This window comes from Vitis riparia, chromosome 13 (assembly GCF_004353265.1).
Source record: "Vitis riparia cultivar Riparia Gloire de Montpellier isolate 1030 chromosome 13, EGFV_Vit.rip_1.0, whole genome shotgun sequence".
NCBI lineage: Eukaryota > Viridiplantae > Streptophyta > Magnoliopsida > Vitales > Vitaceae > Vitis > Vitis riparia.
Genome location: NC_048443.1, coordinates 19,789,719 through 19,814,426, shown reverse-complemented (window position 1 = coordinate 19,814,426; position 24,708 = coordinate 19,789,719). Strand labels below are relative to the sequence as shown.

The window sequence follows — 24,708 nt, the reverse complement described above, 5'->3', positions numbered from 1 at the left end:
AAGATATTTGAAGATGGGGGTGACCAATGTCTTCAAAAAACGATCAAGATCAAGAAGCAGCCACCACGATTCCATGATGATGACGACGATGATGATGATGAGGGGGGTGTGTTCAGGAGAAAAAGAAACGGAGGTGATCAGTGTCTTCAAAAAATGATCAAGATCAAGAAACGGCCACCACGGTGTCATGATGATGACGACGACGACGATGATGATGAGGGAGGGGAGGGGGGGGTGTGTTCAGGAGAAAAAGAAGCTGAGGATGAATAAGATAATGGATAAGGCAAGGTGTCCGTCTCCCCATGCAACGCCAGAGCTCCCTGTCATCCTCAGGAATCAGATCAAGGCTCTGGGGGGTTTTGATGTCACTTTTGTAATCCAGAAGTCTCTCTTCAAGATTGATGTGAGTTCCGATCACAACCGTCTGTCCATACCGTTGAACCATATACAACAAGGTTTCCTCACACCCGAAGAGAACGAGAGGTTGAACTCGAGAGGAAACGGAAAAAAATGTGCAGATATGGAAGTGATGTTGATTGAGCCCTCCCTTCATCGGGAAACCATCAGTCTGAGGAAGTGGAACATGAAGAAAGCTTCCGGAAATTCTACCTCAATGTATGTGTTGGTGACTAATTGGAAATCGGTTATGGAAAGGAATAGCATGAAGGAAAATGAAACGTGCAACTCTGGTCTTTTTGAATCAAGTCCAAGTTGGGTTTCGCTCTTGTAAAGAGAAGACTACAAGATGATCCTAGGAATCGTTCATTAAGGGGCATCCTGAATAGCTAATATGGATATCAGGGATAGGTAGGGTAGGTGTATTTACTATTTAGTAGAAGATGATAACTGTGAAATCACTTTTTTAAATAAAATTACAAAATTACTTTTTAGATAAAAATTTCAAAAATATTTCCTTTTAATGAAAATTGCAATTTTTAAATTTTTTTTTTCAATAAAATAATTATTTTTTATAGTTCAATAAAAAAACTATACAAATCCTTTTTCTTTTTTTCAATAAATACTATAAAAAAATTTCAAATAAAAATATTAAATTACTTTTAAAATTATTTTTTTTAATGAAAATTGAAAAATTACATTTCAAATAAAAATTGCAAAAGTCTTTTTTTGAATAAAAACTGAAAAAAAATCACTTTTCAAATAAAAACTGCAAACTTTTTTAATAAAAAAAACTGTGAAATCACTTTTTTAAATAAAATTGCAAAATTATTTTTTAGATAAAAATTTCAAAATTATTTCCTTTTAATAAAAATTGCAATTTTAAAAAAAAATAAAAGTTTTAAAAATCTTTAAATTGACTTGCAACATTACTTTTGTAAAAACCCATTTTTCAATAATTTTTTTTTAAAAAAATCAAATTTTCTAAATAAAAGTTAAGTGAAAATATTCTTTTACAAATAAAATAATAAACTCTACATCCATCCTCCAACTTAAGGGAGTGTATTAAAAAATTATTGCAATGCCTATGAGGCGTAAAGCTTTGTATATCATATTTTGTAAAAAATTAAAAATTATTGCAATAAGTAAAAAATGTTTCAACTCTCTAAAAGCTAGTTCACATCATCATTTTACTTTTATTTTATTAGGTAGATGATAAAATTTATAATGGGGTTTTTATCTACTCATGCCTTAATTTATTACTTAAATTTTCTTAACTGATATTAATCTTAAAATATAACCAAATATCAAATAATTTTTTATTAATATTTTTCATTAAAAAATGAAAAAAAAACAACTATATTATATAAAAATTCATGTTAATGTTGATATATTTGTCACATGGGTCTCTCTATCCATTTTCAAAAAAATATATAATAGAATGTCTTATTTGTTATTGATAATTTAGTTTTAACATTGTTGAAAAAATTAGGGTCTAAATTTAACATGGTTGAAGTATGAATTGATGTATAAGTTATTATATTTATTTATTAAATAGAAAAGGAGTGGAGTTTGGAAAGTGGATGTTTTAGTACTTGTATGGGCAAATATTGGGTTGGTTAAGAAGAAAATAAAATTTTGGAGAATATATTTAGAAATAGGGTATATAAGTATATATAAAACTCTTCATGTAAAATATGAATTTTTTAAATTAAAAATAAAAATAACCTCCATAAAGGTTTATTTATTTATTTATTTTTATGCTCGTATCACTTAGAGAACCTTATGAAAAATGGGGGGAAAGACAAATAAAAACAAGAGACACTAATGTGTAATTGAGGTTTAATTTTCAAAAAGTGAGTTATTTTTATGAATAGTCTTAGTTTTTTTGTCTAAATATTTTAATAAAAAAATTTATATTTAATAAAACAAATTGACACATTTCTTCATTATTCTTATATATATATATATATATATATATATATATATATATATATATATATATATATATATATATATATATATATTATAAAATGAAGAGTTTAAAAATGTATTAATTTTTAAATCAATTTTATACTATATATGATTTTTTTTCCCCATTTTTCAAACTAATTAAAAAAAAAGATTTTAAACTTTTTCTTACTTATTCTTTTGTTTCCTCTTATTTTATAGAGCATGAGACTAAAATAAGTTATCAATTAAAATAAGTGTAGATGTCACCTATACTTCAATTTAAAGCTACTTTAAATCTTTCTTTCAGTCCTTGAATTAAAAGTAAAGAAAATAAAAAGGAAATATAGAATGGAATAATTATTTATTTATAAAAAAAATCGAGAAAAAAAGTCAATGCCTAAGGTGGCATTGGGAAAAAAAATTTATTTTTTGAAATCTCTCATTGAGGATTTGGCTTAACTCTATTCAAATATTTTCTATTTTTATTTTAAAAAAATAAAAAATAATTACAATTTTCATATAAAAACAATAAACCTTTTTACAAAAATTGTAACTGAGCTTATATCCTTAAAATGTTGAAACAATGATAAATCAAATTAGGACAAAAAACAATACTCTATTTACAAATGCTTCAATTAAAGTAAAATAATAAAAAACCCAATAAATCAAAATAAAAGAAACGATAATATTCAAATATGAGCTTCTAAAATAAATCCATATAAGTAACATGAAATTTTAAAGTGAAAACTTTCTTTCACCTCCAAAAGTAAGAGAGGAATATAAAGTCTCATTTATCTACTCTCTTGGAGCTAGTGGAAATATACAACTTAATTTAAAAACAATTGAACCAATCATGGTTTTAAAAATCGAACCAGATTGACCTGTCCGATCGTTGACCGATCATGGTTTCAGTCCAGTCCAGTCAATTTAGTCAGAAAGAGGTTGAACCATAATCGGACCAATCCAATGAGCAAACCGGACGGTTTAATTAATTTTTTTTCCCTAGTATCAAAACGACACCATTTTGATCCCCTCTTCTTTAGCAACCCCTTGCATGGCTACCCTAGCTGGAGTCACCCACTGTCGTCGACATTGAGTTACCACTAGTCGGATGTCGCTCCCTCGATGGCACCTCCACTCCATCCCCAACAATGCTCCGTTTGCAGTGCTATAAGGGATCGACGCTCCCTTACCTTTGAGGCGCCCTTCTCCTTCTTGTTTGTAGGGTGTTGTAAAGCCCCTCCGCCCTCGGCACTCGCCCCAACCCAGCAAAGCCCACCCTTCCCGATTGTATGGCCGCCTCAACTCCACTGCTAGTGGTAGTAGCTCCAAAAGCTTTGATTTTTGATTTTTGATTTTTTATGTTTTATATTTAATATGTTTTCTTTTGTTGATTATAATTTTTATATTATGTTTAATATTTAATTTTTATAGTTTAATTTTTTTAATTTTTAAAATTTTAATAATATATAAAATATATATTTATGACATCACCTGTTCAACTACAATTCGACCGTCGATCCGACCAATGAACCGTGAATCGATAACTTTTTTGGTTCAATGACAGATTTGGTTATGAAAACATTGGTACCAGTAATATCAAATAAGAGGTGAATCAAGGATGAAAATATCAATAATCATGGATGTGTCGGTCCTTAAATTTTACGGATAAATCATAATATATCTAAATATATCGGTGGATATTTTGAAAAAAAAAAATAGGATATTTTATTTCTTATTTTTGAAAGAAAAGACATGTCTACAAAAAAAAAAAAAAATCCCAATAGACAAATTTTTTTTTATATCTATAGGATATTTTATTTCTATTTTTAAAATTTTACTAGAATAAATTTATACCATTTTACAATGCAATCCCAATAGCTTTAACATCTTTCAAAATGAAGCTCAAATGTATGACCAATCTCTATGCTCTTTTATCCTCTAAACCCTACAAAAATTGTCCAAATCTAGAGGTCGGGTTACTCATTAGGAAAGTACCATGAGGTAACACCCCTCTAAGCCCTAAAAAAGATCTCTACTAAGCTAAGTAAAAGAAACTATGACAATCAATTAATTAATTATAAATACCAATGATAGAATGATATAAATAAATATACAAAATGATGAGATAAAAAATAAATCACAATAATGTACGACAATGGTAAAGGAATTGTGGATACCAATGATAGAATGATACAAATAAATATACAAAATGATGAGATGAAAAATAAATCACAATAATGTACAACAATGGTAATGAAAATTGCAAAAATTAATTTATTAGATTAATTGGAAAAATGATTTTTATTAATTCAAATGTTACAATGCAATTTTAAGAAATTTCAAAAGAATTTATTTACATTAAAAATAATTTTGAATTAATGATTTCAATTTATTCGTTTAAAAAAAAAAGAACATTTCAATTTATTTACAACAAGTGATTTGATTTGCATTTTATTTCTATTTAATTTTTATTTCCAAGAAAGTTATTTACACTTATTATTATTAAAATAATTTATTAAAAATTTTCAAGAACTCATAAAATTTATTTAACTTGTCAAAGTGTAAACTTCTTTTTCAAGCAAATAAATTCCTTTTAAAAGAAAACAAAAATCTAATTAAAAAAATCAAATAGGATGCTTTAATGAATAAAATATCAAAAATTGGTTTTCTTTAAATAAAGTTGGATAAACTCTTATTTATTTACTAATTTATTTATAAAATTCAAATCTTTAAAGAAAAATGGAATTAAAGATTTTATTTATTTATTTTTATTCATTTAATGTTATTATTGTTATTATTTTTTAATCTTTTTGCTTTATTTTATTTATTTATTTATTTAAAGTTCTAATAACCTTTAAATCAAACAAAGAGAAAAATATATTCTTCAGTAAATCTTTTATATATATATAAATCATTTTTTATAAATAAAAATGCATTAATACACTTTTGTAAATAATTTTGTAAAAATTCACTTTCCTAGTAACATATTTTTATTATTAATAATGAGATTTAATTGAATTTTTAATATTTTTTTAAATAAAGCTATAAAAATCTTTTTTTTTTTTAATTATCATTTTTAAATAAATTTATAAGTTTTTTTTAAAAATAATTTATACAAATCACTTTTCTTAAATGAAGATGAATCAAAATACTTTTGTAAATAAAATTATAACAATTCATTTCCTAACAAGGGTGAATAAAAATCATTTAAAAAAAATTAAAAATCATTTTTAATAAATTCATTTGATAAAATAAGTGTAAATAACTTTCTTGAAAATAAAAAATGAAAACAAATAAAGTTGAATTAAATAATTTTTTTAAAATAAATTGCAACTTTTTTTCGGAAATAAACAAATTGAAATCATTTATTCGAAAATTATTTTTAATAAATTACTTTGAAATTTATTTAAATATAATTTTTAATTAATTTGAAAAATCATTTTTCATAATTCTTTTGTCATTTATTTTGTATATTCTTGTAATTAGATTTTATCACCTTTTTTTTTTGTATATTGATTTGTACCTTTAATCTTGATGTCCATAATTAATTAATTTATTTTCACAATTCTCTTGATTCATTTAGTAGAGACTATAGTTACACAAGCTTAAAGGGGTGTTACGACTCACCACTATACCTTCTCGGTAGGTAACCTGAACCTCGAATTTAGACTCGATTTTTGCAAACATGTCTTTTCCAAATAAGAAGTAACACATGGTTTTCTTTCTTATTTTGTTGTCCCTTGAAAAAAAATTAAAATAAGTGGTTGACTCAAAGTTTTTTTCAAAAAATAAAAAACAAGTCTCGTCATTTTTTAGTAGGATGCACGTGCAAAATGCGGGTCCACAATTTCCTATTTAAGTTAGACTATTTTTGGTTTATAGAAAATTCAAAAGAAAATACAAAGAGAACAAAAATAGAAGGAAATTTTAAAAATATATTTAAAATCAATAAATTATTCTTATATCTTACTTTAAAATATACATCATTTTATTTCATTTTTAAAATAAAAAATTAATAATAATTTTTATATAAAATGTAAGAATTATTAAAAGCTTATATTTAAAAAAGCAATGATTTTAAAATTATTTGGAAAAATGAGATATCCAATTTTTTAATACCTTAATTTTAAATTTTCTTCATCTATTTTTTTAAATATATATATATAAATAAATAAACCTATATATTTTTACGAGATATTATACTTTTATATATAAGCTTTTTATTTTAAAAACAAAAAATAAGAAGCATTTGATTTTATCATTATAAATATGAAAAGAAAAATTAAATATAATTAAAATATTATTTACTTTTATATAAAAAAAAATTAAAATAAATTTAAAATAAAGTATAAAAATAATTTATTAATTTTAAATCTAATTTTTATATCGAAACTTCTTTCCTTTTAGATTGCTTTTTTGCCACTTTAACATGCAAATGAGGTGTAGGCCTGTCTCACCCCAACTGTTATTGTCTTGGCACGAAGATTTCTGCATTGGATATTCCGAAACACTTTTTGATGTCCTAGGAATAGAGAAATTTATATTTGTTCAAAGTTTTACACGAAAATTTTTATTTTTTTTATTTTTTTATTTTAACAAAAAACATTAATCTTCTTTATATTTAGTTTTACAGAATTAATAAATATTCATGGCATAATAGCTTAATGGCTTACTTCTTGTTTTTAAAGTTGGAGATTAGTGGTTCAAACCTCAAGCCTAGAATCTAATCCCACTTCGGAAGGGCATTAACTAAATACAAATACCTTGCATTGCCACTCTATCAAGGTTTAAAATAAGTTTGGTAAAATGTGATTAACTCTATCATATTTAATATTCTTTAGATTGTTGAGTTGTCATTAATAAAGTATAATTTACATGTTATATTATTAAAAAAGGGCAACCATTCTTCCGATCTCTTTAAGAGTCCCTACAAAATCTCAACCATCTAGATGTGGAAAAATAAGTGCAAATCTAGTTTATGTTTTTTTAATGAAAACATTGTTGAAATAAAGCTCTTAAAAATAAGACGTAATGTGATAAATGAGATTCTAGTTTTCAATATTCTATCCATATCTACATTTAACAAAACATTCAAACCTGCATCACTTGTACTGTATATTATGAGTGTATTAGAAGTTGCATAAAAAATTCAAGTAATTGATTTCTTACAAGAGAATGAATTGTTCATAAGACGACAACAATCCATTTAAGGTTGTAGTGTACTACCTCCTAATTAGGGGATGACTTATCTTGGTTATCAGAACGAGTTTTTTCATGGTAAGTATAGTAATGTATATGATTACATATTGAATAGAAGCTATAATGAATTATGATATTGATTATTGAAACTATATGATTTCACCAAACTATTATATTGTATGAACTCTCAACTTTGATAGAATATTAAATTAGTTCTAAGGTTTGAAGTGGTTTTGAACTAAGGTAAGGCTATAAGGTGTTCATATAGTATCTACAAATTAGATCATTGATGATTTAAGAAGGTGGTAACATGTATCTTCGATAAAGACACCAAACTTTTGTCTTAAAATTTAAATTTTTTTTACATATAGAATAAATATTACTTTTATCTTCTTCTTTTTTTTTATTATCCTAAGGCTTTGTTTGGACGTCATAAAGTTTAAAAGAAATGACAAATAATAATGAGGTTATTATATAAAGCTTTCAAAATAAATACGTAACTACCACCTACCACCTAGAAAAAAATGATAATAAAAATCTATTTGGGTATGTGATTTAAAAAAAAAATTATTTTTAAAAATTTATACCATTGGTTGTTATTTTTTTAAAATTAATAAAATAAAGAACTATTCTTCCCATTTTTTTACTAGAGAAACTTCAAACCAAATGACTTGTATTGAATTTATTCCTCTTTGAAAGTTGACTAGTTGTGTTATTGTTTCTTGTTTTCTTTTCCTAATATTTTCAATGGGGTGGGAGATTTATATATACTTGAGCCAATCATTCAAAAAGATGGAAGGGAGATTTCATTAAATAAGTTTTGTTATTTTTATATTTTAGTATAATAATAATAATAATTAATATTTTGCAATTTATTTTTAAAATTTGAGGTAAAAATAAATTTTAATACATTTCAAAAAATAATTTGGTGACGTGGGATGCTCTTCTATATATAGTAATTTTCAAAATAATAAACAATTCAACATGATTGGTAAGTTGTAATTTTGGTTTTTCTTAACCAAAATAAAAAATAAAATAAAATACAAATAGATGGGATAATTGAACTTGTTTAAATTTTAAAAGAAATAGAATTTGGAGGCCAACGGTCCAAGTTTCCGAATATATGGGGAGGTTGTAGGATTTGATTAGGATTTAGTAACTTTCCAAATTGAAAGACTCGTTTCCTAGGGACCTCATCTATATATAAGTTTTTTTTTTGCCATACCAAGAAGAACAAGAAACCATTTGTAACTTTTCCAAATTGAAAGACTTCTCTCTGGGTCATCATTTTGCCATACCAAGAAGAGCAAGAAGCCACTTCCTTCCTAACCAAGATCAAGAAATCCCTGAAGCTATATACTTTGCGCATTCGCATCAATGGATTTTGTGGTAAAAGATGAGAAAAAAAACGATCAACGTCCTGAAGAAACGATGATGATATTTGAAGATGGAGGTGATCAACGTCTTCAAAAAATGATCAAGATCAAGAAGCGGCCACCATGATGCCATTATGATGACGACGATGATGATGATAAGGGGGGTGTGTTCAGGAGAAAAAGAAGCAGAGGTGATTAGTGTCTTCAAAAAATGATCAAGATCAAGAAGCGGCCACCACAGTGCCATGATGATGACGATGACGATGATGATGAGGGGGGTGTGTTCAGGAGAAAAAGAAGATGATGGATAAGGCAAGGTGCCTGTCTCCCCACGCAACGCCAGAGCTCCCTTTCATCCTTAGGAATCGGATCAGGGCTCTGGGGGGTTCTGATGTCACTTTTGTAATCCAGAAACCTCTCTTCAAGACTGATGTGAGTCCCGGTCACAACCGTTTGTCCATACCGTTGAACCAGATACAACAAAGTTTCCTCACAGATCGAGAGGTTGAACTCGGGAGGAAACGAAAAAAAATGTGCAGATATGGAAGTGATGTTGATTGAGCCCTCCCTTCATCGGGAAACCATCAGTCTGAGGAAGTGGAACATGAATAAAGCTTCCGAAAATTCTACCTTAATGTATGTGTTGGTGACTAATTGGAAATCGGTTACAGAAATGAATAGCATGAAAGAAGATGAAACGGTGCAGCTCTGGTCTTTTCGAATCAAGTCCAAGTTGGGTTTCGCTCTTGTAAAGAGAAGATTACAAGATGATCCTAGGAATCATTCATTAAAGGGCATCTTGGATAGCTGATATGGATATCAGGGACAGGCAGGATAAGTGTATTTACTATTTAGTAGAAGATGATAACTGTGAAATCACTTTTTTAAATAAAATTGCAAAATTACTTTTTAGATAAAAATTTCAAAAATATTTCATTTTAATAAAAATTGCAATTTTTTAAAAATCTTTTTTCAATAAAATAATTATTTTTTAATAGTTCAATAAAAAAACTATAAAATCTTTTTTTTTTCAATAAATACTATAAAAAAATTCAAATAAAAATATTAAATTATTTTTAAAATTATTTTTTTAATGAAAATTGAAAAATTACATTTCAAATAAAAATTGCACAATTTTTTTTTTTTTAATAAAAACTGAAAAAAAAATCACTTTTCAAATAAAAACTGCAAACTTTTTTAATAAACTGTGAAATCACTTTTTTAAATAAAATTACAAAATTATTTTTTAGATAAAAATTTCAAAAATATTTCCTTTCAATAAAAATTGCAATTTTTTTAAAAATAAAAGTTTTAAAAATCTTTAAATTGACTTGCAACATTACTTTTGTAAAAACCCATTTTTTAATAATTTTTTTTTAAAAAAAAATCAAAATTTCTAAATAAAAGTTTAGTGAAAATCTTCTTTTACAAATAAAATAATTAACTCTATGTCCATCCTCTAACTTAAGGGAGTGTATTAAAAAATTATTGCAACGCCTATGAGGCGTAAAGCTTTGTATATCATATTTTGTAAAAAATTAAAAATTATTGCAATAAGTAAAAAATGTTTCAACTCTCTAAAAGCTAATTCACATCATCATTTTACTTTTATTTTATTAGGTAGATGATAAAATTTATAGTGGGGTTTTTATCTACTCATGCCTTAATTTATTACTTAAATTTTCTTAAGTGATATTAATCTTAAAATATAACCAAATATCAAATAATTTTTAATTAATATTTTTCATTAAAAAATGAAAAAAAAAATCAACTATATTATATAAAAATTCATGTTAATGTTGATATATTTGTCACATGGGTCTCTCTATCCATTTTTAAAAAAAATCTAATAGAATGTCTTATTTGTTATTTAGATAATTTAGTTTTAACATTGTTGAAAAAATTAGGGTCTAAATTTAACATGGTTGAAGTATGAATTGATGTATAAGTTATTATATTTATTTATTAAATAGAAAAGGAATGGAGTTTGGAAAGTGGATGTTTTAGTACTTGTATGGGCAAATATTGGGTTGGTTAAGAAGAAAATAAAATTTTGGAGAATATATTTAGAAATAGGGTATATAAATATATATAAAACTCCTCATATAAAATATGAATTTTTAAAATTAAAAATAAAAATAACCTCCATAAAGGTTTATTTATTTATTTATTTTTATGCTCGTATCACTGTAGAGAACCTTATGAAAAATGAGGGGAAAGACAAATAAAAACAAGGGACACTAATGTGTAATTGAGGTTTAATTTTCAAAAAGTGAGTTATTTTTATGAATAGTCTTAGTTTTTTTGTCTAAATATTTTAATAAAAAAATTTATATTTAATAAAACAAATTGACACATTTCTTCATTATTCCCACTTCGGAAGGGCATTAACTAAATACAAATACCTTGCATTGCCACTCTATCAAGGTTTAAAATAAGTTTGGTAAATTGCGCTTAACTCTATCATATTTAATATTCTTTAGATTGTTGAATTTTCATTAATAAAGTATAATTTACATGTTATATTATTAAAAAAAGGCAACCATTCTTCCGATCTCTTTAAGAGTCCCTACAAAATCTCAACCATCTAGATGGAGAAAAATAATTGCAAATCTAATTCATGTTTTTTTAATGAAAACATTGTTGAAATAAAGCTCTTAAAAATAAGACATAATGTGATAAATGAGATTCTAGTTTTCAATATTCTATCCATATCTACATTTAACAAAACATTCAAATCTGCATCACTTGTATTGTATATTACGAGTGTATTAGAAGTTGCATAAAAAATTCAAGTAATTGATTTCTTACAAGTGAACGAATTGTTCATAAGACGAAAACAATCCATTTAAGGTTGTAGTGTACTACCTCCTAATTAGAGGATGGCTTATCTTGGTTATCAGAACGAGTTTTTTCATGGTAAGTATAGTAATGTATATGATTACATATTGAATAGAAGCTATAATGAATTATGATATTGATTATTGAAACTATATGATTTCACCAAACTATTTTATTGTATGAACTCTCAACTTTGATAGAATATTAAATTAGTTCTAAGGTTTGAATTGGTTTTGAATTAAGGTAAGGCTATAAGGTGTTCATATATTATCTACAAATTAGATCATTGATGATTTAAGAAGGTGGTAACATGTATCTTCGATAAAGACACCAAACTTTTGTCTTAAAATTTAAATTGTTTACATATATATTAAATATTACTTTTATCATTTTTTTTTATGCTAAGGCTTTGTTTGGACGTCATAAGATTTAAAAGAAATGACAAATAATAATGAGGTTATTATATAAAGCTTTCAAAATAAATACGTAATTACCACCTACCACCTAGAAAAAAATGATAATAAAAATCTATTTGGGTATATGATTTAAAAATAAAATTATTTTTAAAGATTTATACCATTGGTTGTTATTTTAAAAAAAATAAAATAAAGAACTATTCTTCCTATTTTTTTACTAGAGAAACTTCAAACCAAATGACTTGTATTGAATTTATTCCTCTTTGAAAGTTGACTAGTTGTGTTATTGTTTCTTGTTTTGTTTTCCTAATATTTTCAAGCAATGTAGGACGTGTGGGAGAGAATGTGACCATTGCCATGGTGGTGGTTGGAGCTTCAAAAGGTGATGGCAGGAACAGGGAGTTGATGGAAGGATGTCTCTGACAAAGAGTAGAGGATTGGTAGCAGTGGGGTGGGGGGGGGGGGGGGGAAGCCTTAGCATGAGGAAGGGAGAAACAGAGCAAGGGGAAGGCGGAGAGTTTTTTCTGGGGGAAAGATTTCCGTTTTCGGGTGAGGCTGAGAGATATTCAGAGTTAGAAAGGAACGGGAGAAAAAAATAGAGAGAAGATGGGAGAGGCAACTTGGAAGATAGAAGAGGGAGAATTCTTTTCTGAAGCAAGAAGAAGGAGGAGCAGAGGAAGGTCGCGCTGTGGACTTTCAAGTAAGGTTATCTTGAGCTTGGTATGTTTCCATCTTTTAATGTCCTGCATCATTCTCTGTTGATCTATGAATATTATTTTTTGGTTTGATGTGGACATCTAGGGCCACAGAGTTGTTTTAGTTGAATACGATTGCCCACATGTGCTTGCTTTGTTTTGTTCTCTCTAATTCTATTAATCTTTTTCCCTTGTAAACGGTTGCATGTTTGATTATTGTATTGAGAGTTTCCAGTTCTTCTCACCTTTGCATGGCCATGCATGGCCACATTGAACCCATCCCATGCTCACCACCTCCTCTATCCTAGCTTCCATCCAACCCATTGTTCCATACTCCTCACACCCACCGAGCCCCTCATACTCGTTTCTCTTATTATCCACAACTCCACTCAATATCCATAACACCCATTTCTCTCATTGTCTCACCACCTTCCCATCCTACCTTCATGCTTCATCAAAACCCACCACCTCTTTCTATTTCTATCCTCCAGTACCCCTTAAACCCATGCCCCACACATTTGCATGGCCATGCATGACCACACGACTTTTGCAAACGTTTCTAATAATCCATTTCTCATCACCACTTTCCATCACTCGTCCCATATATCCCCTATTCGTTCATTTCCGTCATCTCACGCGTGCATGGGAGCCATGCGAACACGACCACCCTTAATACCCATTTTTCTCTCACTAACCTACTCATTTCACCCCCACCCCCCCCCAACCCCATGCACACGACTACCTCCATCTCACTTCATTTTCAATCTTCCAATACTCATCGAATTCATTTCTCACCCCATTTCTTCCACTCATTCCACTTCCACCTATTGCTTGCATTCTCATCAACGTCTATTTATTGGCAAATCTTGGACTTGCTGCATGAACCCAAGTTTCTATATGGCTGATGGCAGAAACACTCCTTTATGGATTCTATGGGCGAAGACACAGCTCATTGCATGATGCAATTTATGTACCAGCAACTAGACCACTCGCAGGCAGAACTTCATGCTCACGGTGGAGGGGTGGTTGGAGTTGCTGGTGATTCAAATAAATGCCTCAATGATGAGTGTAGGTTATCATGGGGGTATAAAGGTTTGGTGGTAAGGCTAATGGAAAAATGGGTTTGATGTCTCCATGCATGGCTTTTAATGGTTATGGTGGTGGTGGTGGAAAAGAATATATAAAATGGGTTTATAGCCACTGTATTGGAGACGTGCACATGATGATCACCACAATCCATATTTCTTTTTATTATTTCTTCACATTTTGATATCAAAACAAAATTTTCAAGATTTGACTTTCGGAAATTCCATTCTCAAAATGATTTTTTTTTTAGATTCCAATTTTCGAAATTTAATTTTTCGACATTCCATCCTTAAAATAATTTTTCAGGTTTCCAGTTTTCAAAATTTAATTTTTCGACATTCCATCCTTAAAATTAATTTTTCGAGTTTCTAGTTTTCGAAATTTAATTTTCTCACATTCCATTCTTAAAATGACTTTTCGGGTTTCCAGTTTTCGAAATTTAATTTTTCGACATTCTATCCTTAAAATTAATTTTTCAGGTTTCCAGTTATCGAAATTTAATTTTCCGACATTCCATCCTTAAAGTTAATTTTTCGAGTTTCCAATTTTTGAAATTTAATTTTTTGACATTCCATCCTTAAAATAATTTTTCGAGTTTCCAATTTTCGAATCGAAATTTAATTTTCCAACATTCCATCCTTAAAATAATTTTTTAGATTTCTAGTTTTCGAAATTTAATTTTCTGACATTCCATCCTTATAATAATTTTTCGAGTTTCCAGCTTTCGAAATTTAATTTTCCAACATTCCATCTCTAAATAATTCTTCAATTTTCCAATTTCTAAATTCACTTTCCAATTTTCACAATTATTTATCTAATCATTATTATTTTTGTTATTACTATTATTCCGTTTATTTATTTATTCACCTATTCATTTATTTAAAATTCCATCTCTAAATAATTCTTCAATTTTCCAATTCCTAAATTCACTTCCCAGTTTTCACAATTATTTACCTAACCATAATTATTTTCGTTATTATTATTATTATTTCATTTATTTATGTATTTTAAAAATTCCATCTTTGAACAATTTTTTAGAATTCCGTCTTCCAAATTTAATTTCCGATTTCAAAAACTCCACTATTCACATTCATTCATTTAAGTATTATTTTCGTTATTATTATTATTATTATTATTCCATTTATTTATTTATTTTAAAAATTCCATCTTTGAACAATTTTTCAGAATTCTGTCTTCCAATTTAATTTCCGATTTCAAAAGCTCCAATATTCACATTCATTCATTTAAGTGTTATTTTAGTTATTATTATTATTATCCCATTTATTTATTTGTTTTAAAATTTTCGTCTTCCAAATTTAATTTCCAATTTCAAAAACTCTACTATTCATGTTCATTCATTTAAGTATTAGTTTCGTTATTATTATTATTATTATTATTATTATTATTCCATTTATTTATTTATTTTAAAAATTCCATCCTTAAACAATTTTTCAGAATTCCGTCTTCCAAATTTAATTTCCAATTTCAAAAATTCCACTATTCACGTTCATTCATTTAAGTATTATTTTCGTTATTATTATTATTATTCTATTTATTTATTTATTTTAAAAATTCCATCCTTAAACAATTTTTCAGAATTCCGTCTTCCAAATATAATTTCCAATTTCAAAAATTCCACTATTCACGTTCATTCATTTAAGTATTATTTTCGTTATTATTATTATTATTCTATTTATTTATTTATTTTAAAATTTCCATCTTTAAACAATTTTTCAGAATTCCGTCTTCCAAATTTAATTTCCAATTTCAAAATTTTCACTATTCACGTTCATTTATTTAAGTATTATTTTTGTTATTATTATTACTATTCCATTTATTTATTTATTTTAAAATTTCCATCTTTAAACAATTTTTCAGAATTTTGTCTTCCAAATTTAATTTCCGATTTCAAAAACTCCACTATTCATGTTCATTCATTTAAGTATTATTTTCGTTATTATTATTATTATTATTATTATTATTCCATTTATTTATTTCTTTCTTTTAAAAAATTCCAATCTTTAAACAATTTTTTCAAATCTCAAAAATTCTATTATTCACGTTCATTCGTCTAAGTATTATTTTCGTTATTATTACTATTATTATTATTATTTTATTTATTTATTTATTTGTTTTAAAATTTCATCTTTAAACAATTCTTCAAAAATCTTACTCCCAAATCTAATTTCCAATCTAAAAAATTCTACTATTCATGTTCATTTATTTAATTATTATTTTCATTATTGTTATCATTATTCCATTTATTTATTTATTTTAAAAGTTCCATCTTTAAACAATTTTTCAAATGAATTCCACCTTCGATTGATTTCCAAAATTCCAATTCTCAAATTTAATCCCCAAGACTCTAATTTTCAAATAATTTCCGAAACTCAAATTTTCAAATAGATTTTAAAAATCCAGTTTTCTCTCAAATAGTTTTAATTCTACTCTGGTTTTCAAATAATCTTCTACTCCTCTTGATTTTAATAAGCGTGAATGATTTTTTCATAATTCCAAAATAATGGAATTTGTGATATTAATTCATGCAAAATAAATTGGGCTTTGATGGAGGGCCCTACATATGAGATTTCTTTTCTGATTGTTAATTGCTATGCCTAATGATTATTGTTTGATTTTTGTTCTTATCTTTGATGTGCATGCGATATATTTTGTATTTGTTATTGTGTACTAACTCTATTTCATGATAGCTCTTTATTACCTGCTACCAAGGTACGCTCTTGCTCTCACTTTGTTCATTTATTCATTATCATGACTTGCTTCTGGTTTGTGATCACTTTGGTATCCATTGATTTCCTTGCCAATTGCCATGTTTGCTTCATCTTATTAGTAGATACTCTTTTTTAAGGACTTAGAGGGGTGTTACGGTCTTTACCGTACCTTCCCGATAAGTAACCTAACCCCCAAACCCCGACTCGGTTTTTCACAGACCTGCTTTTCCAAATAAGGAGTCATACTTAGGGTTTTTCTTTCTTATTTTGTTTTCCCTTAAAAAAAATAATAGAACAAAAATAAATGGCGACTCCAAGCCATTTTCTTAATGAATAAATAATTTTTCAATTAAAAATCGAGCTCGCCATCGAGTGGGAACACACGTGAAAATACAGGATCCACAGTTTTGTTATTTTTATATTTTAGTATAATAATAATAATTAATATTATGCTAAGGCTTTGTTTGGATGTCATAAAGTTTAAAAGAAATTGTTATATATATATATATATATATATATGATCAAATGACATTCAAGTAATTTTTAAAATGAAATGTATAGTTGAGTAAGAAGTCAAATGATTAGTGATGGTTTTGTTATTTACATTAGGAAAAAAAAGTTTAATAGAAATGACAAATGATAATGAGGTTATTATATAAAGCTTTCAAAAAAAATACGTGACTACCACCTACCACCTAGGAAAAAAGGATAATAAAAATCTATTTGGTAATGTGATTTAAAAATTTATACCATTGTTTGGTTTTTTTTTTTTTTAGAAATAATTTTTAAAAATAAAATAAAATAAAGAACTATTCTTCCCATTTTTTTATTAGAGAAATTTCAAACCAAATGACTTGTATTGAATTTATTCATTTTTGAAAGTTGACTAGTTGTGTTATTGTTTCTTGTTTTCTTTTCCTAATATTTTTAATGAGGTAACTTGAACCAACCATTCAAAAAGATGGAAGAGAGATTTCATTAGATAAGTTTTGTTATTTTTATATTTTAGTATAATAATTAATATTTTTCTATTATTTTTAAAATTTGAGGTAAAAATAAATTTTTAATACATTTCAAAAAAGAATTTGGTGACGTTGGCTATATATATTAATTTTTAAAATAATAAACAATTCAACATGTTTGGTAAGTTGTAATTTTGGTTTTTCTTAATAAAAAAAAAATACAAACATATGGGGATAATTGAACTTGTTTAAATTTTTAAAAAATATAAACAAACGGTGTTGTCATAATTATATAATTTTTATATTTGATATATTAAATTAACTTATATAGATAAATATAAATATATTAATATTTTAAAATTTATTAAATAGAAAATGTATAATATTTAAGTATGAAGATATGTTTAAGATAAAAAAAAAATCATAGTATTTGATTTTATTTTTTTGTCTTTTGTATTTTATTATTTTCATAATTACTATTATAAAAATAAACATGAATGTAAATATTTATATTTGTTCAAAAGTCTTATACGGAAAGTTTAAGGGCATATGAAGAAACCCATTAAACTACGAAATGAGACGTTACTGATTTCTGTTACACATCCACATGGGCTATAATATCAGGAATCCCTACAATGAAGAATACCAAACGCTCATATTTGTACCAAAATGACGTCGTTTCAACATTTCTGAAGCATTTTTATTTTCTTTTCCAAGCTTGAGACATTTTCTTCGTTTGGTTGCTGAGAAAAATGGACCTATTTCCATCCAGTGTTTTGTTCGGTTCCATTTTTTTCCTGAGAACCAAACGGAGAAAAGACGATAGCTTTACCGGGTTCGGTGAACCCGATAACGAAAAATGATGGGGGGCGAGCGTAAACGATGACGAGTTTGAAAGGCTTGGTTTTGGGGGGTGAGAATAAATAATCGAGAGTCCATTCGAGAGTGTAGAAGCTGTGAGAGCTATCGTCGACGTCGATCACTAGCACAGGTATCTCCGTGGTTTTCGTATTTTAAGCTACGCCCCATGTGATGTTTGGTAAGTTGTAATTTTGGTAAGTTTTCGAATATATGTGGAGGTTGTAGGATTTGATTAGGATTTAGTAACTTTCCAAATTGAAAGACTCGTCTCCCAGGACCTCATCTATATATAAGCTCTCTCCTGCCATACCAAGAAGAACAAGAAACCATTTGTAACTTTTCCAAATTGAAAGACTTCTCTCTGGGTCATCATCTTGCCATACCAAGAAGAGCAATAAACCACTTCCTTCCTAACCAAGATCAAGAAACCCTTGAAGCTATATACTTTGCGCATTCTTTTCAATGGATTCTGTGGTAAAAGATGAGAAGAAACACGATCAGCGTCTTGAAGAAACGATGAAGATATTTGAAGATGGAGGTGATCAACGTTTTCAAACAACGATCAAGATCAAGAAGCGGCCACCACGATGCCATGATGATGACGACGATGATGATGATGAAGGGGGTGTGTTCAGGAGAAAAAGAAGCAGAGGTGATCAGTGTCTCCAAAAAACGATCAAGATCAAGAAGCGGCCACCACGGTGCCATGACGATGACGACGATGATGATGATGATGGGGGGTGTGTTCAGGAGAAAAAGAAGTTGAGGATGAAGAAGATGATGGATAAGGCAAGGTGCCCGTCTCCCCATGCAACGCCAGAGCTCTCTGTCATCCTCAGGAATCAGATCAGGGCTCTGGGGGGTTCTGATATCACTTTTGTAATCCAGAAGCCTATCTTCAAGACTGATGTGAGTCCCGGTCACAACCGTCTGTCCATACCGTTGAACCAGATACAACAAAGTTTCCTCACACCTAAAGAGAGCGAGAGGTTGAACTCGGGAGGAAACGGAAAAAAATGTGCAGATATGGAAGTGATGTTGATTGAGCCCTCCCTTCATCGGGAAACCATTAGTTTGAGCAAGTGGAACATGAAGAAAGCTTCCAAAAATTCTACCTCAATGTATGTGTTGGTGACTAATTGGAAATCGGTTACGGAAATGAATAGCATGAAGGAAGATGAAACGGTGCAGCTCTGGTCTTTTCGAATCAAGTCCAAGTTGGGTTTCGCTCTTGTAAAGAGAAGACTACAAGATGATCCTAGGAATCGTTCATTAAGGGGCATCATGGATAGCTGATATGGATATCAGGGACAGGCAGGGTAGATGTATTTACTATTTAGTAGAAGATGATAAACCTCCCTGGATAATGATTGTCACTAAATTGATTTTCCCTTTTCGGTGCCATGAATGCTATTTCAAGCATTCCTACAACATTTGGCAATGGAGTCATTCCTAAATTTTCTTTTCTGGTATCCTAGTTTTCCTGCTGCCAAATGAAGGTCTAATAGAATTTGATTAAGGTGCAAAAGGAGAAGTGGAACTGCCTGACATACATGATTCTTCTTCTGGGCAAGCAACAATTGCACCTCCAGTGAAGGGGGAACTGTTCTTGCTTACCTTAATTTCTTCTAAAAATAATTTAGATGTCTATTATTTTTTAGATGTTGTCTTGGACTTGAATTTTATTTTGGGCTTTACATATTGACGTTGCTTTAGGCTTCAATTATTGTTTTGGTGTGGGCTTTGTGTATTTGGCTATGGGCTATGCTTGAGGGCCTCAGGCCGTCAAATTTGTTTCCTTGTTTGGGCTTAGCTTTTGATATATCATTTGGGCCTAATTAAATTTATTTGACATTGGATTGGTCTTGGATTGCAGGATTTTTGTTGGGCCAAATTGAATTCATTTGACTTGAATTTTACTTGGGTCTTTTTACTTATTCTCATTTGGGCTTGTCTTATTTTTATAGATGGGTCAATTCTACTACACCAGTTTTTTTTCTTAAAGCTTTGGATAATCACCACGTGGAGGACTAGATTAGACTCGAAATCTCTTTAATAATCTTTTTTAAAAAAAAAATTTTTAAAAACTGTAACGCATTTTTTCTAATAAAATTGTAATTTTTTTTAATAAAAACTATAAAATGTTTTTTAAATAAAAAAATACAAAAATAATTTTAAAATTAAAACTGTAAAATATTTCTTTAAATAAAAACAATAAAATCACTTTTTCAAACAAAAAATGCAAAATAATTTCTTTGAATAAAAACTATAATCCTTTTTTTTCAATAAATACTACAAAAAACTTTTTTTTAATAAATTTTATGAGTGCTAGAAATTTTTTAATAAATTCTTTTAATAATAATAAGTGTAAATAACTTTATTGGAAATAAAAGTTAAATACAAATCAAATCACTTGTTATAAATAGATTGAAATATTCTTTTTTCTTCTTTTTTTTTAATGAATAAATTGAAATTATTAATTCAAAATTATTTTTAATGTAAATAAATTCTTTTAAAATTTCTTTAAATTGCATTGTAACATTTGAATTAATAAAAATTCAAAGTGTTAACTTTTTTTTCAAGCAAATAAATTCCTTTTAAAAGAAAACAAGAGGGCAACTCAATTAGGGTGGAAACTCCACGACTGAATTGTCTTATCAAAATCCTGGTCTATATGAACTTGGACTTTTACCGGATGAATCCACACTTTGACTAATCTCGTGCCCCAGGGCACACGTCACTTTCATCATCTTTCTGTATCAGTAGAAATTAGAACTGGAAATCCGTAATTTCATATCAAGTATTGAGCATTACTTTTTGGGTGAAGTGCCAGTGAGCTTGAACTAGAAGAGATGGAAGCAGGCCTTTCTCACTCCATGGAAGATGGCACCAACCCTCCAAAGCCTTTGGATGCTGGAGCCCTCTTTGTTCTCAAATCCAAAGGTAAGCTTCATGAATCATGATTATCTACTTTCAACTCTCTGTCTGCTGTCTGTCGTGACTCGTGAAAGCAGCAAGAGCATCTCAATGTTTAATAATTTTTTAAATTTTGCGGAAGAGTAATTTCTAGGAAGAAAAGCAAGTAGGCATTTAATTTGGGTATGTGTGTCACTGTGGCAGGATCATGGTGGCACTGCGCCTACCATCTTACCACATCGATAGTGTCTCCGGCGATTCTGAGTCTTCCCTTTGCGTTGTCGTTGCTGGGGTGGGTGGGCGGAGTTTTTTTCCTCACCATGACAGCGCTTGTCACGTTCTATTCCTACAATCTTCTCTCGGTGGTCTTGGAGCACCACGCTCAGCTGGGCCAGCGCCAACTTCGTTTCCGAGACATGGCTACAGATATTTTAGGTGGGTGACATCTTGTCTTGTATTACCATAATACTAGGTTGAATCAAATGAGCTCTTAATCCATCATGTGGTACATGAAATGTATTAAAGCCCCCTGATGTTGTGGTTCATACTGGAACAAACATGACTTATATTTGATTAATTGATGGTTATTTGACAGGTCCAGGATGGGGTAGGTATTTAGTGGGTCCAATTCAAATTGGGCTGTGTTATGGTACAGTTATTGCCGGCGTTCTTATTGGAGGGTAGAGCCTAAAGGTCAGTCATTTTTGCTTAGAACAGAGACCACATGACCTGACCACATGATGTTCATTCAGTTGCCTACAATAGGCCTCATTTCTGAGGTTTGATATACTATTTTAGATAAGAAACAGAATGAACTAATATGGAAAATACGATCTTTTGCTCAGATTTCATTGAACATTTTCTTCAGAACTCAAATTATCTGAAATGATTTCCTTGCCTTTTTGGGGCAGTTTATTTACTTACTCTCAAGGCCAAACGGCACTATGCAGCTTTACCAATTTGTGATTATTTCGGGAGTTCTAATGCTGGTCTTAGTGCAAATACCATCCTTCCACTCCTTAAGGCACATAAACCTTGTCTCCCTAGTCCTCTGCCTCTCCTTCTGTGCTTCTGCCACTGCTGGTTCTATATACATCGGTAAGCAATCACAGCACAATTAAATGTGGGGACTTCTGATTCATACTTGTTTCACTCAATTCCCATGAAAGGTTACTCTCCCACAGGGCATTCGAAGACTGCACCAGTAAAGAGCTATTCTGTACATGGAAGTGTTGAACATCATCTATTTGGTGCCCTGAATGCTATTTCAATCATTGCCACCGCATATGACAATGGAGTCATTCCTGAAAAATATCACATTTATCCAAGTTTCTCTACTGCCAAATGGAGGTGTAATAGATATTGATTTAAGTGCAGGAGAGCTGAACTAACTGACAAATATGGTCCTTCTTCTTCTTGGCAGGCAACAATTGCACCTCCGGTCAAGGGGAAGATGTTTAAAGGCCTGTGCGTGTGCTATGCTGTTGTGCTCACCACATTTTTCAGTGTTGCCATATCTGGGTATTGGGCATTTGGCAATCAGGCCAAGGGAACTGTTCTTGCAAATTTTATGGTTGATGAGAAGGCTTTGCTGCCCAGTTGGGTTCTCCTGATGACCAATGTTTTCACCCTCTTGCAAGTATCAGCTGTCAGCCTGGTAAGTGCTCTTATTCCTATTATATATACCACCTATGTTGTAGGCCCTGCATCATATATATTTTGAAATGAATATGTTAAATGGCCCAAATTCAGGTTTACTTGCAACCCACAAATGAAGTGCTAGAGCAAAAGTTTGCAGACCCCAAGATCGATCAATTCGCAGTTCGCAACGTCATGCCGCGGTTGGTTTTCCGGTCATCTTCAGTGGTCATAGCCACCACCCTCGCTGCAATGCTTCCTTTCTTTGGGGACATCAATGCAGTACTTGGAGCATTTGGATTCATACCTCTAGATTTCATTTTGCCCATGATCTTCTACAATGTGACCTTCAAGCCAAAACAGAGCCTAATTTTCTGGGGGAATACATTACTTGCCATACTCTTCTCAGCGCTAGGGGCCTTGGCAGCAATATCATCAATTCGTCAAATAATTCTTGATGCCAACACGTACCGCCTCTTTGCAAACATTTAACAATAGCAACCATTATTGGAATTCAATACCATTTGAGGTGTATTCCATATTGCCTATCAGGTTTTCTTCATTTCTTGTTCATCGGGCACTTATTTCTAACAGGGTTGATCGTAATCATCTTTCAGATGAAAGCTGAAAATGACGGTCAAGTCTGAGGCAGTTGCTTATACGAATCTAATGAACAGGAACGTTCAGACATTTATAGGCAGGGTCTCAATTGAATATCCTAATGTGTCACCGGTCGTACTCTCTAGAAGCCGGTTCACATCATTTTACTTTATTTTACAATGTTTTCAGAACCGGACCGGTGATCGAACCGAAAAAGTTACCGGTTCACGGTTCACTGGTCGGACCGGCGGTCGAACCGCTATCGAATCGGTGACGTCATAAATATATAATTTATATATTATTAAAATTAAAATAATTATAAAAATTTTAAAATATATATGAATAAATTAAACATCAATAATATTATTTTATATCTTTGATATTATCAAATTAAATCATATTAATATTTTAAATTTTATTAAATGAAATATGTATAATATTTAAATGTGAATATATAAAAAAAAATGAAAATTTAAACTAATTTCATAATTTTTAAAAATATTATATTATTTTTATTTAATATTATAAAAAAATTTAAAATCTAATATATCTTGTTTTGTTTGGCATGGTAGACAATGAAATACATGCAGCCGAGTGGTGTTCTAGGTGGACTAGTACAGGGGTGGTCCAAGGTTCAAACCTTCTTGGAGTTTTGTTATGTTTTTTTTGCTTTGATATTTAGCAATCCCACATCGGAAAGTGAGAGGAACAAGGAGTCAAACAACTCCTATAAAAGCCATCCTCAGCAAGTCCTTAAGATGGGATTGTGGGCTTAAAACTCAGCCCACATAAAGTGGAATGGGTATGTGGGCTGTGTCAAAAGACGGCCCAACATTTCCTTCAGTAAAATCTATTTGAAGTTCTAAGGAAAGCTTGGTAATATTTTCATTTTGTAATTTTTTTAAAAGAAAAATTAAAATCATTTGAGTTGGCCGGTTTCCTTGGAACCGGCCGGTTCACCGGTTGAACCGCCGGTTCGTCCGGTTCAACCCCGGTTCGATCTCAATCCGGTCCAAATGACCGGATCGGACCGGAAT

General features: G+C 29.4%; 2 protein-coding genes and 1 pseudogene across 2 annotated transcripts; all 3 read left to right on the top strand.

Moving 5' to 3' along the window:
- Window positions 1-274: 274 nt before the first annotated feature.
- Window positions 275-730, top strand: LOC117928396 (B3 domain-containing protein At3g25182-like). The gene has a single exon (XM_034848285.1). The coding sequence runs from the start codon at window positions 275-277 to the stop codon at window positions 728-730; it is 456 nt and encodes a 151-aa protein (XP_034704176.1).
- An 18,249-nt stretch (window positions 731-18,979) lies between these two features.
- LOC117928395 (putative B3 domain-containing protein At3g24850) lies at window positions 18,980-19,813 on the top strand. Its single transcript, XM_034848284.1, has one exon. The coding sequence runs from the start codon at window positions 18,980-18,982 to the stop codon at window positions 19,811-19,813; it is 834 nt and encodes a 277-aa protein (XP_034704175.1).
- Window positions 19,814-21,291: 1,478 nt separating this feature from the next.
- On the top strand, window positions 21,292-23,617 carry LOC117929045 (annotated as a pseudogene).
- The last annotated feature ends 1,091 nt before the right edge of the window (window positions 23,618-24,708 follow it).